The sequence below is a fragment of the Papilio polytes genome, unplaced genomic scaffold (genome assembly GCF_000836215.1).
Source record: "Papilio polytes unplaced genomic scaffold, Ppol_1.0 DF824069.1, whole genome shotgun sequence".
In the NCBI taxonomy this organism is placed as follows: Eukaryota; Metazoa; Arthropoda; class Insecta; order Lepidoptera; family Papilionidae; genus Papilio; species Papilio polytes.
The window spans coordinates 2,676,208-2,691,125 of record NW_013525135.1 but is presented as its reverse complement, the minus strand read 5'-3'; the positions used below and the strand labels follow the sequence as shown (position 1 = coordinate 2,691,125).

General features: G+C 35.4%; 1 protein-coding gene across 1 annotated transcript in view; it reads left to right on the top strand.

The window, feature by feature from the left end:
• LOC106100180 overlaps positions 1 to 14,904 on the top strand; it is an 18,600-nt gene extending 3,696 nt beyond the window's left edge. Inside the window, exons 2-14 of the mRNA XM_013278939.1 lie at positions 7,789 to 7,881; positions 8,903 to 9,044; positions 10,209 to 10,349; positions 10,626 to 10,794; positions 10,969 to 11,083; positions 11,234 to 11,350; positions 11,435 to 11,630; positions 11,748 to 11,913; positions 12,073 to 12,190; positions 12,274 to 12,394; positions 12,518 to 12,694; positions 12,764 to 12,848; positions 12,944 to 14,904. Coding sequence (XP_013134393.1) covers positions 7,815 to 7,881; positions 8,903 to 9,044; positions 10,209 to 10,349; positions 10,626 to 10,794; positions 10,969 to 11,083; positions 11,234 to 11,350; positions 11,435 to 11,630; positions 11,748 to 11,913; positions 12,073 to 12,190; positions 12,274 to 12,394; positions 12,518 to 12,694; positions 12,764 to 12,848; positions 12,944 to 14,083 — 2,754 coding nt within the window. The 5' untranslated portion in view covers positions 7,789 to 7,814 and the 3' untranslated portion in view covers positions 14,084 to 14,904. The remainder of the gene's footprint in view (positions 1 to 7,788; positions 7,882 to 8,902; positions 9,045 to 10,208; positions 10,350 to 10,625; positions 10,795 to 10,968; positions 11,084 to 11,233; positions 11,351 to 11,434; positions 11,631 to 11,747; positions 11,914 to 12,072; positions 12,191 to 12,273; positions 12,395 to 12,517; positions 12,695 to 12,763; positions 12,849 to 12,943) is intronic.
• The last annotated feature ends 14 nt before the right edge of the window (positions 14,905 to 14,918 follow it).

Below are 14,918 nucleotides of genomic sequence, written 5' to 3'. Positions count from 1 at the left end.
CGTTATAAGGTATGCATTTACTGATACAAAGCACATTCAAGCAACAAAAAGAGACATTTCAAACATCAGATAAAGTTGTCTATGGAGCAATTTGATACAGCCCAATGTGCGCCGGTTCGCTGCCATTGCTGCGTTATTTGATATTTTTTGTCAGTATTGACTTGGCGGCGTTACGTCAACATGTTACGAAACAACTTTCTGACCACTTCGGCATTGAAGCAAACAACGCTTTCTACTGAAACCGTATTTGAATTTTGCACACCTCTTTAAGCTATAACATTATTACAGTTGAAGTTAATTTAAGATAAATAATAAAACTAGGTTATGCAACATTACTTAATTTAAAATTAACTATTTCTTACCAACGTATTTAATACTATCTTAAAATATTCCGAAATATTTTATATACATGATGAATTTGATTTCATTTTTTTTGTGCGTAATATTTAGTGTGTAAATTATTTTTTGCCTATCGCCTGCGTGTTCATTACGCGCGAAACAACTGGTACAAAATCCTTTCAAAGCCGAAGTCTGAACTTGAACATGACGGAAGTTATGTTTAGCACACCTGTCAAAAATTGACAGCGATGTTTTTGACGTTATGTCCTATTTCGTTCGCCGTATTCCAATTGTTATGTAAAAACAATTATGTAACGGTTAGATAATCCCAAAATAACCAATAGTTAAATTATGCTATATATTCAAGATTTACGTTTGAAATATTAAAATTAAAGACGTAACTTTAGTAGGTGGGTGTTTAATAAAACATTTTAACATGCAATTATTAATTGTTGAGAATTAAACGATTTATTCCATGTTAGTTATCTTTTTATTCATCTCCCTAACTACACCGCCTTCAAATCGTTTAATACTCGCTGTGTGGCCATACCCCACACCTGACACCAATTGTTGAGAATTAAACGATTTATTCCATGTTAGTTATCTTTTTATTCATCTCCCTAATCATCACCTTTACTAAAAATAATTTATAATAGATACTTACATATGTTTGTACAGAAAAAGCAAATAGATCAAAACAATGACAAACGTACCCACGCGCGCGTTTAAGTCTTTTATAAGGTCGTTATTGTGCAATTGGGAAATTGACAGCACGTTTTCAGAATGGACGTGTAATTTATGGAACCTAATTATTTAATTAAACTTTTAGATTTTAAGACTATTCTCAAAAAGACAATTTACGAATTCACTTACATGACAATATTTTTGCACTTATACTATTACAGCTATACCCGGGTATTTAATATTAAAAATATTAAACAATTTTCTAAAACAAATTGGAATAACATAGATTGAAACATATTCTATCACACTTGTAAAGTAGTGCTCCTTCGTAATTTGTGGCGCCATGATTTGCTTGACCTTTTGGTAGAGCGAATAAATTAATTTAATAATTTTCATATTTTACGTCTAGTTATGAAGTTTAAAATATAAAGAAGTTAAATTTTAGGTTGACAGTATTCGATTATTATAAACACAAAATATCGGGTTGTGTCGGCACAGCTGAGTGTGACGTAACATTGGGCAGTGCACTCCGGCACTGGCAACAGAGTGCAGCGTCGGCCAGCTTTCACTCCGCGCTCCTTTGGCTCGAGGCCGCCCGCTGACCGAAACACAAATAGGGCTTCAGCTTTGATGACGCACGAATGCTTGAAACAAAAAGTAAGAATGCGTATAATGTGATGTTCAAAAAATCAAAAGAACAGCGTCTTACGAAAAGCTGCATTAAAAGCATAAATACTTTTGACATATGTAAATAGATTGTTTAAATGTAAATTAAATATGTAAAAGCAACAAACAATACTCATCGCAATCAATTCGTTTATCAGTTGATATAATATTCATTAATTTTAAAACAATGTCATATAATTAAAATCAATAATCGTAATAAATGATGGTAACCCTACCTAGAGGTCATACGGATGCGTTGCAGAGCATTAAGTGAAAGTCAAAATCTTTAGCGTCTCACGCCCGCCAACAAATTGTAAAATGAAATCAATATTTTTAATTCATACTCCGATAATTACCGTAGGCGTTAATATACGATTTCGTGCAAGAGTAATCAACACTAAAAGCTTGCTTTATTGAAATCTATTAATCATACCACAAACATTTATAACTAATATGTAAAATAGTAATATTTAACACATTTTCGTTGCAACACCTACAACAAAGGTTGTATTTTATTTTTAGCTTTACATTATATATAAGACACTTTTGTCGTAAAACATTATTGTGTTAATACAAAAATACGTAGGATATTAATATAATTAAAAAAAACAAGACTGATTCAAGGTTAAACATAAAGGTTATCTACTACACAGATTCACACAAGTATAAAATAAATATTTATATAGGTTTCGGTTTTCATACGTTGTACCAAATGTGCATGAATTCGCATATAAATTGACCCACAGTTATTGACCTCACCTACTGTTTTAACTCGCTTATTCATAAATGTTTTTCATCGATTCAGTGTTAATGTTTTACTTTCACATATAAATAAATTTGTAAACGCTGAACATAGAAACCTAGAGAATAAAGCGAAGAGAAAGCATTATGGATATTTCTCGCATCACTTCGTCATTATAGACAATCTGCGCCACTTAATATAACGTTAAGCTTCATTGTCGTGACTATGAAATTGTCTAAAAATTGTACATACAAATCACGCGTTTCCAGTGCCGAAACACATGCATAAAAAATCTATTAATACCCTTTTTCTCAATATATTGGAATGACAATTTTGGGGCAAGTTTCAACAAACTCCACCATAAATATTACTTGTCAGTGTAGACAACGTAGCGCCAATAGCTGTTTCGGGCACAGGCCACCAATCTAGTGGCTGTCAATTCGAATCCCGACATTCGACTGTCGTAAACCATATCGTAACACAGGATTTTAAAAGCTTACCAGGAATGGTTACAAGAAACATTAGTAACATTAACAAAATCTACTAATATTATAAGAGGAAAGGTTTGTGTATTGTATGTATTGAAATAACTCAAAAACTACTGGAGTACTACTTTCACATTTCTTTCAGCATTAAAAAGTACATTATCCGTAAGTAACATAAGCTATATCGGGATCAACGTATAGCAGGTATTTTATAAAAAAAAGAATTTGAATTTGAGAGGATAATCATTTGAGAAAGTTTATCATAATTCAATAGCCTATTGTGTAAATATTGCTTAAGTAAAAGTAATCTTGAGGACAGTTATAGAAAGTGAATACTGAAGTGACTAATGTTAGCTTTACAATCAATAGAAATGAGGATATTTAGTTTTAATTAGAAAGTTATCCAATTGTAATCGAACTCTGAAATATATTTCTGATGAAAGAGATTAGAAGAGTATAAACTGTAATCCGTGTGATTTATACCAATAAAAAACAATGATCCTACGTTTTTTTAGTGTTAATTAATCTGTACTCTTGATGTTTAAGTTATTGGCAAACATTTCTTATTCATTTTTATTCCTTGTGTTAGGAATAAAATTAGTACCGTGCTATAGAATTGGCGCAACTCTAGATTATCGGCATAAACGTCACGTCCCTAGCTGACAGCTGTCAATGTCACTAGAAGTATGGATAGATTTGGCGCGCATCGAGAGTCTGGCGAGAAGTATTGCTCTGAGTTTAAAGCGACAGTATCAATTAAATAAGTTTTCTAATACTTGCAAACATGACGAGAAACATACTTTGTGTTATAATGATGTTAGTTGTTACATTATAATACGAGCAATATTGACATCTAAATGTATAATATTTATAAGAAGAGTAACAATCTGTATGATATTTATTAAATAATTGTGAAAAATAAAGGAAACTGAGAAGGAAGTTTATATTTCTTTAGATAATATTTGAATCTACGTACTTCAAAGTATAACGGTAATGTATTTGTATAAGAATTAAAAAAACAAAGTCTTTGTTCTAGTAGACGCAACTTTAACTACATACTTTATAAAAATACAGTCTTGTACAATATCGTAATTCATCAATACTAACTTCCTCGTTATCTTACTCCCGTAGGGTCAGCACGACAGTTTTTCGTCCTCCAAACAACTCTATCATCCGTCATCTCATTATCTTCTTGATCACGTTACTTTTTATGCAATATATCCATCTCTTCCTAAATATGTTTTTGGACATTATAACCTAAAATAAATTGTCTTATTTAAGATTATTTTAGAACTTTTGTGCTAAGAAATTATGACAAAACAAGGTGAAATAAACGTTAGGCTGCTCTACCAGAAAAAATATTCTAGTCTTATAACCTTTGTTATTCGTGACCGAAGCGAATTGGTAAGCTAACTAGTATTAAATATACCGCTAGTTAAAATCATTTTGGATAGACAATGTTATCGATATGAAATAAAAATTCTCATCGATTTTGTCGATTAATATGAATATAAACAACGAATAAATCCAAAGCAATTATAATTGTAGGTCACGGTTAACTTGTGCTTGTTCTCTATAGATATAAACACCGAACAAGATTTCTTAAGAGTATACTTAATAGCAAATGTTAAAAGTTATTGCTGTCTTTATTTTTGTAAAAAGATTGAAGTAGATGAAACATTCAAACGAGGGTTCACTATGACTCATCCTCTGTAAAATATGTATTCACTTAAGCAATATTGTACAATTCTTATATATGTCAATACAATATTGTCACCAAAAGCCGTGAATTTGTGATACAACCTCGCGGAAATAAGACAGCGGGCAATATAACTGTTATTTACATCCGGTTGTTCTACTATAGTAATGTCTTCCGGTAATATCCAAGCTGAGCCTGATTTTGTAACTCTAACTTGGAAGAAGATAAACTGATAATTTATACATCTATCGGCAAATATTTTTAAATCATACCTTGTGCCATATTTCTAACTTAACGACCATGACATTATTGTTGACATGAGTTAAATGTATCAATTTTTGTTTAAGCTAAAACTGATCTATGAAAAGGAAACTATTTTTTTTTAAGTAGCCTTCCTTCTTTAGTGATTATGTAAGAATCTAGAACATTCTTCAATAAGAGTTTAAGAAATGTGTTCTTTTATTAAGAAAACACCAACGCATATCAACTAATAGCCAATTTCGTCAACAGTCTCTTCCTGTGACACTGCAGAGAAGATTCTAAACGATTTCGAGCCAATGTCAAAGTCAACATTACGCTTTAAACAGCGTAACAAATTGCGGTAATCGCTTACGTGGGTTTTAGTCAATTGTGTATGATGTCGCAAAGAGATAACAATCTTTATTGTATTATTAAAAACAAATTAGTATTGTTGTTATAATGGAACTGCCTATCTCATATCATAATACATTCTGTTACACAAATCTAATTTACGAAATATTATTTGATTACTACAGAACTACATAAACAAACAATTACGCAGAATTACTAACATTATGCTATTTTAGAAATGCAATTTTTATATTGTGTCCGACAAGTAATTTGCTGGAATTACCTTTTACGATTTCGATTAATCTTTACGACATAGGTGCATATTTTAAATTTCAACTTCCAGCGATTAACAAATTATACAGATACAAGAATATTGGCAGACATGAACAACATTAAACACTTGAAACATAAAGGTAATCAAAAAAGAAATATACGATTACCATCGCATTAATAGATTTGTCATTTTATACACGTGGTGTCATTGATCCAGCAAAATGGCAGAAGCGCAACCGTAACAAGTGGGTCGGTCACCGAGACCGCGTCTCGGCTGAGCGGTCAACAGCCATCGGCCATCATCCGATACATTTCATCACACGATATCAAATAACACCTGACAAATAATACCACTGCAATGAGAAATTTCTAATGAAAGTAAGTGAAATTTATAAACACGTTACATTTACTTTACATCTTATACTTTATTAGAAAGAAGAAAGATTTGTATTTTGTTTGTAACGACTGAAAAAACTACTGAATCGATTTCAAAAAAATGTTTTATTACAACTAAGTAAAATAGGCTACATTTTTTATTATCTTTTTTATTCCTCGCGGGCAATCTATTATCAATAGAGACGCCTTCGGGATGCTTGTCTGACAACATACTGTACTATAGAACAATATTATCCGAAACATAGTAAAACATAAAAATTCAATCTAGAAAGATACAGGAATGTCCTAGTTGAACCATGCAGAATTAGATAATCTCCATTGAACTTTACTACTAAGTATGTTTGTCAAGTATTTCATTTTGCATACATATTTCCATGTACGAACAATACATACAAATTATGTTAAACGTATTCAGATTGTTAATAGCTTACCTAATACAAAATATGTAAACAAGTTTAACGTACCTTTCATAAATTCTAAAATTACTTGACTACTGTATCGGTGTTAATTGTGTATTGAATACATAGCGTGTTTATTTTACTACGACGTATTTGTACTAAATTATTAATTAACATGCTGTTGATACTTTGTATAATGTTTCTATTAATACTGGTTGGAATTATTTATAAATAAATCATCACGAACAAAGCGAAATAGAACCGAAGATAGAGAAAATGCAGGAACACAGGCTATACAGTAACGTTATTTGAAATATCCCTCTTCAAAAGTTATTTTAGTTCACAGAAAAATAATCTTTATTTACTTTTTTAATTCCAAAGAAAAAACGTAATAGAAACGTGTTTAATGGCAAATTTTAGTCACACATTCACAATTTGCTACAGTTAACTGTTTTTATAAAAATTTAAAAGTTTGTAAGACAGTGAAAGACTACATTGAGATTACAAATATCGCCAAACCTCGGCCAAAATAGACAACGAATAAAACAATAGGTGATCATTTGAACTAAATTTGGCTCGAGGAAACTCGATTTTAATGATGCTGTCAAGAATCATATTTTAACAATGTTCTGATAGGTCACCAGACCTATTCCAAACACTGTGTATACGTAGATATGTTTAGGTTGAGTACATGGTTAAGATTTAATTATTTGACAAATAATAATGTAAATTGCATACTAGACTTTATCTATAATTACATGTAACAGGCTTAAAAACAACTTTAGACTGTACAATGATACTAATTCTATTTACTCATGTTTGTAGACGAGTTTAACGACAAGTTTTTTGTAAGTTTTATAGACGAATAACTAGCAGCAACCCAATTCTAATGTGACGGGGCGACTGGCCACAAGGCTGGAGTTACTTATTATGGAAGGCCTTAAAACATGACCTTGTAAATACTGCAACAGATTACCAACTGCCTATCCAAACACAATCATGGTTACTAATTTTGACAAATGACTTCAAGTGACACAATTAGCAAAATATTCTATGACTGTATCCTTTTATTTCATTACATTATGGACTCTATCTTACATAATAATTAGTAGCAAGAATTAATTTTATTGCACGCGATAAAAAATTTATGCTGTTTTAATGGATATCTAACACGGTGGTCTATTTAAATAAAACTTACCGTCGTTTCATATTCACTCTAATATTATAAAGAGGAAAGGTTTGTATTTTTGTTCGATTCACGTAAAATCTACGAGACCGAATTAATTTTTTTTCACCCTTATCTGTGAATAACATTGGCTATGTTTTTTATTTCACGCGGACGATCACGAGCAAAAGCTAGTTCACAATACACAAGCATTTTGTTATTTTTGTTTTTTTTGTGACTTAAAGAAAGGGATGACACAACAAAATATTTACTTCTTTTAAGAGTGGATAAAAATAAGACAACGAGAACACAGTTATAAAGTCAAATAAACAAACTTGTTATTATTGCAGGTGTACGTGAATGCCGGGCCGTATGGATGGCGACGCAAGTCTGGCGCTCGCTCGCCCTGCTGCTGTTTACCACATCGCTTGTTATAGCTAGATGTATGTATTGCATTCACTAGTAAAACGATCGTTGAAGTTAAAAACATCTTAATATTTTCCGACTGCAATAGCTTTTTACAAATCTTTATATTTCAAACCTACAAGAAACAGGATGTCCGTTAGAGCACTCATAGTGTAAGAATACTCACGAATATCTCTTGTACCAGTATAAAGTTGTTATTTAGTTTCCCACCATCTTGATCGTTGGGAGCGGCCTGCTTTCGTCCATAGTAGGCCGCAACAGGCTTCGCATACCGCCCCACAATGGATCAAGGTCACTCGGTACAGCAAAAAGTAGACTGTACTCGTCTACCCGGAGACGCCTGTCGACATTTAGGTCGCCCAGTCTGAGCAAAACCAAAGCACAATGTCCATAATTCACAATGTTTTATACGCTCTTTCACTTTTACTCAGAAACAATATGGATTTGTAGAACTTGAGAAATGTTTTTAAACATACAAGATTTCTGAACATACAACTAAATTAAAGCAATTTCGCAATAGACAGACACTTTAAGCAGTTTAAACTATTGCAAAAGTTGAATCGAAACGTTGAAAAAGATAAAGTTTTTACAAGCAAAAATCGATCGATTATATGCAAAAATAACATATGATTTTCATTTACTTACTAAACTAATGTCACTTGTATGGTGTGATATGAATCACAACAGGATTACACAATCCTTAAATCTCTCAATTTGATTCCGTTACTTTCTCTAGAGTTCTCGCTTGCCTTATTTGTCTTTTATCTGTTTATTACAAAAATGTTTTCACGTCCCTTATATAATTTCGCAAAACATTACAAAATAGGTGATTATTAAATTATGTCAGGGTATACCACACGCGCAACACATTAAGTCGGTCAATTATTTAAGCAATACTTTTGTCTGTATTAAGCATTGTAACAAATACATAGTTCTAACTTATTATTAAAAGCAGTTTGTATTCTGATAATAATGCAATCATTTAACTTACCTGTACCAATCCATTTTAGAATTCGTCTTTATTAATGTTTTATTTAGATGCAGAGTTAGAGGCATGGCGAGGTGCGGGGCGGCCGGCCACCGCGGCGCAGGAGGCAGAGGACGAGCGCAAAGACGCGGAACTCCTGGCGGCAGTACGGAACTCTATACACCAATGGGAACTTAAAAAAGCACGCACAAGGTACTACAAACTCATGTTACACTACTATCAGAGATGCTATTCCTGGTTGTATCTTCAACGCTCTTACTCAGTCGCAGTTCTGTTATAACATATATTTCTTTCCCTTATCAAATCTATAGTTTTATTTGTCATTCAAGGCAGTATTATAGGTTGAAGGTTATTTCTCATGATCCTGGCGCACATATCTCGACCATACATGTATAGCATCATATTTTTAACTCGTTTATGTATGTACAAATGTAAACATTCTGAATACGGAAATCGTAGATATTTATTGCGGTGACGAACATCTCAAACAATAAGATAATTTCCGTAAGTTAAAAGCTGTAAGTAACTATACTCATATTTTACACACAATGCATCCAGCGTCGTCACGCCTCTTGAATACTAAAACTTATTTTTTATTCTTGTAATGGATTTTATACAATAAACATTACTTTAAATTGGACATCGTGTATTTGCGATGTCATTATTAATCCTATAAAATGATTCTGCGTAAAAACATTCTGTAAAAGTTAGTCAAAGGTTGGTTGTTTTCTTAAACCCCTGAACTCTGTTGGTGAATTAATGCTTTTTCCCACAAAACAAAACGAGCAACCCCATTATAAAGCTTTCTCTTAAATTTACACGTTTCAATTGTAAGTTCTTTTGTTTCTACTCTAATGCGAAATAACATTATTGTTCTCACGGAAATAACGTCGACAACACAAAAAGTAACTAATACATAAATGAGTACACTATCAAGATGGAGAATTTATCATAGCTTGCTTAGAATAATCTACAACTTAATCGACAAAACAGGTAATAAAAGTCATTAAAAGTTGATCTATGTAAAAAGATTTTTGGCGCGCTCTAGTTAACCGGACATTTTTTTTACACGCAAATAAATTAAACTAAAACAGTGCTGTTCCAATAATTTTTCATACTTTCATCATTTTGATTGAGTTAAGATTTACTGCTCACTTTTTTGTATAGTGCAATATGGTTTTAATTTACTAAGGGTCTGTCCCACCACTGGCTGATAGAGGTTCAAATGGCTTAAAAATAAGTCACTATCAAGAAAGATAACAAAATATTTCCATCACATATTTTACACATTGGATTGTTATCAGACAATTTAAAATTTGGTGGGACAGGTCCTAAGTCGTGTTATACCTTAACCAGGACGAAGAGGTCGCAAGGTAGTGTCTGCTACGGACAGTTCGGTTGCTTCGAAGACTCAGGACCCTTCGCGTACCTGGAAACACTGCCAAGTCCCCCGCAGGAGGTCGGCACCAACTTCCTCATGTATTCTACAATGAACAGGTTCGTTTTGTGCTGGCTTTCGCCTGGAGAGATTATGTATGTATAGTATGCTATGTGTAGGTATTGAAAACATTCTTGTTTAATCAAATGATTTTTTTTTTAAATTGAGAAGCACAGTGATACATAGTATTAGTACATGCATTTATAATGAATGTTAGAACTGAAAATGAGATTTGACATAAATACGCTAATTAAACAACAAATAAAACTAAACGTCTGTTAGGAATTTCTCATTTTTCTACATAAATTGTGATCGAAGTTATACCAATGTTTTAGAGGTGACCAGCCACTTATGTCAGTATCGGCGGCCAACATGTCAGAGGCGTGGAGTTGGGCGGAGCGCGCCTTCGACTCCTCCAAGCCGACCCGCGTTATCGTTCACGGCTTCGGCTCAAACTGCGACAACGTCTGGGTTTACGAAATGAGATCCGCATTGATGGCCGTCGTAAGTACTCTTCAATCATTTAAATTTATTTACTACGCGAGCACGTGAGACCGCCATAAACGTATCTGTTACAAAATTTATTTAATGCAGTAATTGACTGAAAAAGAGTTATTATACATACCTATAAAAGTCTATTAGTGAAAAATAAACATTTAAAATGATTGTTTGCAACAGGAAGAATGTAACGTAGTGTGCGTGGACTGGGAGGGCGGAGCCTCGATGCCCAATTACCTGCGCGCCGCCGCCAACACCCGGCTTGTGGGCAAGCAGCTGGCCATGATGCTTCAAGGTGAGCTTAACACACCTTAATATTGTTTTCTAATTTCGACAATGATTTGAAATAAACCGACCACTTTCTTAGTCTATTACCAATGGTAGACAGATTTCAAAATTGTATATCTATTTTAATTTTTAACTTTTGCGTATACAAATGTTACAGGATTAGCGGAACACATAGATTTAAAATTTGAAGACGTTCATTTAATTGGGTTCAGTCTGGGAGCGCATGTCGCAGGATTTGCTGGCTCCGAACTGAGGAACATAAGTCGAATAACAGGTATGATGAGATTTTGTTTTTACTGTACTTTATTAACTAAGGTCGCGATTGACAAAGAATTATACTGTATGAATATTTTTATAGGTCTCGATCCCGCTGGACCGCTATTCGATTTCCAAGACCCTCGGGTGCGGCTCGACCGCACGGATGCCAAGTTCGTGGACGTGATCCACTCCAACGGGGAGACGCTGATCCTGGGCGGGCTGGGGGCCGCCCAGCCGCTAGGACACGTCGACTTCTACCCCAACGGCGGTCGAGTGCAACATGGATGCTCCAACTTGTATGTATTATGTGGTTAATGGTAACGGCGAATGAAATTAAAAAGTAAAAAGAATGACAAAGCGATATTAAATTAGAAAAAATTGGTAATATAATTTTAAGATTAAGCTATTGTCAGGTTCGTGGGCGCAGTGTCAGACCTGGTGTTGCCGTGGGCGGCCGCATCGGCGGAAGGCCGCTCGTTGTGCAACCACCGCCGCGCCTACAAGTTCTTCACAGACTCTGTATCACCTAAATGCCACTTCCCTGCGTTCCCATGCTTAGACTATGACACCTTTCTTGAGGTACGTTAGGAACTTAATTATTACTAATTTTAGGGTGCCGTGAAATTGTGCTTTGTTTTCAATGGAAAACGTGCTTGATTGTAGACTCTAGGATATTCGCTGGAACATCGTTGTCTTTACAATTGTTAAGTAATCGATAAATTTACATTTTGTATCCAGGGTCGATGTTTCCCGTGTAGCGAGGAGCGGCGGTGCGGTAATATGGGCTACTACGCGGACCGCTCTCTCGGCCGCGGTCCCCTATATTTGGTTACGCGAGAGGAAGAACCTTTCTGTGGTATGAAGTCGCACAAAACTACTTGCTAAATCGTATAAAAAAAGTATTTTATAAGAATTTTATTCATTTATTTTTTATTCCAGCTCATCAATACCATGTGTCGGTGTGGGGTGCTACAGAGCCCGGGGAGAAGACAACCTATGGCAAAATTACGTTGACATTACACGGTGACTCCGGCCTCAACGAATCTTTCCCTATGAATAAGTAAATACATTGCCTTATAATTATTTTGTTTCACTTGAGGTGATCGAACGAATGAGATAGTAGCAAGGATGGTGGAATGCTTTATATTTAGTAAGCCCTCATATCTTGTTTCTCTTTCCACAGGCGCGAAAATAACCAGGTGGGACGCTTGCACTTCTCCCGCGTGCTAGTGCCGCACCCCGCGCTGGGCGTGCCCCTGCGCGTCACGCTGCACTACGCCGCCTACTCCGGCTGGCTGACTGCGGGCGCGCGCGCGGTCCGCCTGCACAAGTTCCTCATCACTGACAGCTTCGGCAAGACGTAAGTGACTCTTACAATATGGTATCCTCCTTATATTGTATCCTGCTTAACTTTTTTATATTTTCGTAGGTCATCTTTCTGCAAACATGTGAGGCTGACAACTGATGAGTCAGTAAGGTTACCTTTATACCCCGGTGATTGTCCGATGCTACAGGTAAATACTATAAATGAAATGGAAAAAAATAAAATTTAAGATTACAATTGCTTTCATAACACAAAAAGATGAAGTTAAAAAAATATTTTTTCTAGGACAACGAATCGGACAATGCCACAGTACTAGAAGTTAACATTAAGGAAGACAAAACCAAAGAACCTTCAATAGATGATCTCGACAACGAACTTCCAGAAGATCCGCCGCGAACAACTTTCGTTCTAGTCGACAACTACGAGTGGGACAGCGCCACCGACACAGGCCGCGCCTTCGGCATGACCAACACGAAGACAGCGCCAAATGGCATTGTTGAAATTGCGGAGCCCGTCCTGCGGCCGCGATCTCGCAAAACACCACGACAGAGGATCGACATGGCTGATGAAAGTCCTGAAATATCCGAACCTCTTTTAAGACCGACGCGACCGCCGCGACATACTCCTCCTTCCTCACGAAAACCAAAAAACTATGACGTAACTACTCCTACTTACGAAACATTCTCCTTGAGTGCAACTACTGAAAAAGAAGAATTGGGATTTGCAGTACAATTCCTTCCATCCAGACTCGCGTCATTTATATCGAGGGCTGAGCGGTACGCGCGGGACACCCTGCTGCCGCTGGTGTCAGCTTACGCACCGCGGTTGCCAATATTCGGCGCACGAGAACTGCCGAAACCCACAGCCAAATACATTCCTACAGAGGACGGTAACTTAACGAGCAGTGTGCCCGTACCTACACCTACGTTGGAGATGAAAATCGAATCCCTTAGAAACATGGGTCCGCCCGGTGAGATGCGCGAGATCGAGACTCCCGAGGACCCCGATATCCCGGTGGTGATATCTACGACTACCACAACGTCTACCACCACTACTCCCAGCACGACCACGACGGAGAAGCTGCGGCCCGCGCCCACAGAGATGCTGCAAGTGATCCCGGGACCCGTGGTCACCACCAGCACCGCGCTGCCGCCGGTTGCCCTGCACAGCGCCCGGGAGAAGATTCTCATAGTTTATCCGAGCAACGCTAGAGAGGAGAGAAAAATAAAATCCCATTCTATATCTGAGGAGATGCAATTTGAAGCGTTGTATAGACACGCCGCCGAAGAGGTGCGAGTCGACTTGCCCACTTTCCATCCCCCTACCTCCAGCGCGGACCCAAGCTCCACTGAGCTGCAATCTAAAGGAGACGCGAGGTTCATCCCAGTACCGTTTTTACAGAAAACCGACGTTAAAGATACTTGAACTCTATTCGACTTGACTGACTGTACTTTCTACTTGAGTCAATAAGAACAGAAATAACTCAAAAACTTAAATATCCACCAAACCGGTACAAAGACCTGTCCTTTATCGCTTTGGTTTGGAAAAATTTAGGCCTTGAAAAAACTGATATGTCAAAAGCCTGTTGTTAAAATGTTTATATTTAATTTGTTATATGTACATAATTTAAGTATGAAGTGTAGGAGAATAAGAAACACAATTTTAATAAAAACTTATTTATTAATATGTCTTTACATAATCCAGAGACCTTAAGCACTAATCATTCAAAAGAACTAGCATTCTCGCTTTCTTAAAACAAAAAATCAAGCAAAATGGCGTTATTATCATAATGTAAGATATCACAGGATGAACATAAACAAGAAGTGAGAAAAATAAAAATTAAAGTCAGAACTCAAGTTATGTTAGAATCATCTTTCTTCAATAAGTATTTTTAAACAAAAGACAAATTTCTTTTATATTATTAATACATAAGAGTGAACAGTACAGTAAGTAATTGAAAAAACTTACAAATACAACATTAACAAAATACTTATGTACTTAATAGTTGTCTAAGAACACTATTTTAACTACAAAACTAAAATTAAAACAAATTATCTTTATTCATTAAAAAAGTGCCGAAGGACATATTTCGTACGAAAATATTTATCACTAACTATTTTGCAACATTATGTCAAACACGTGTGCATATTTATACGTAAACTGGAATTATTCACCAACTACAAATATTATAGAGCGTCTCAAATAAGGTGTGCGCGCCTTTCATAACCTAAATATTAAAAATAAACTCTATAGATGTAGA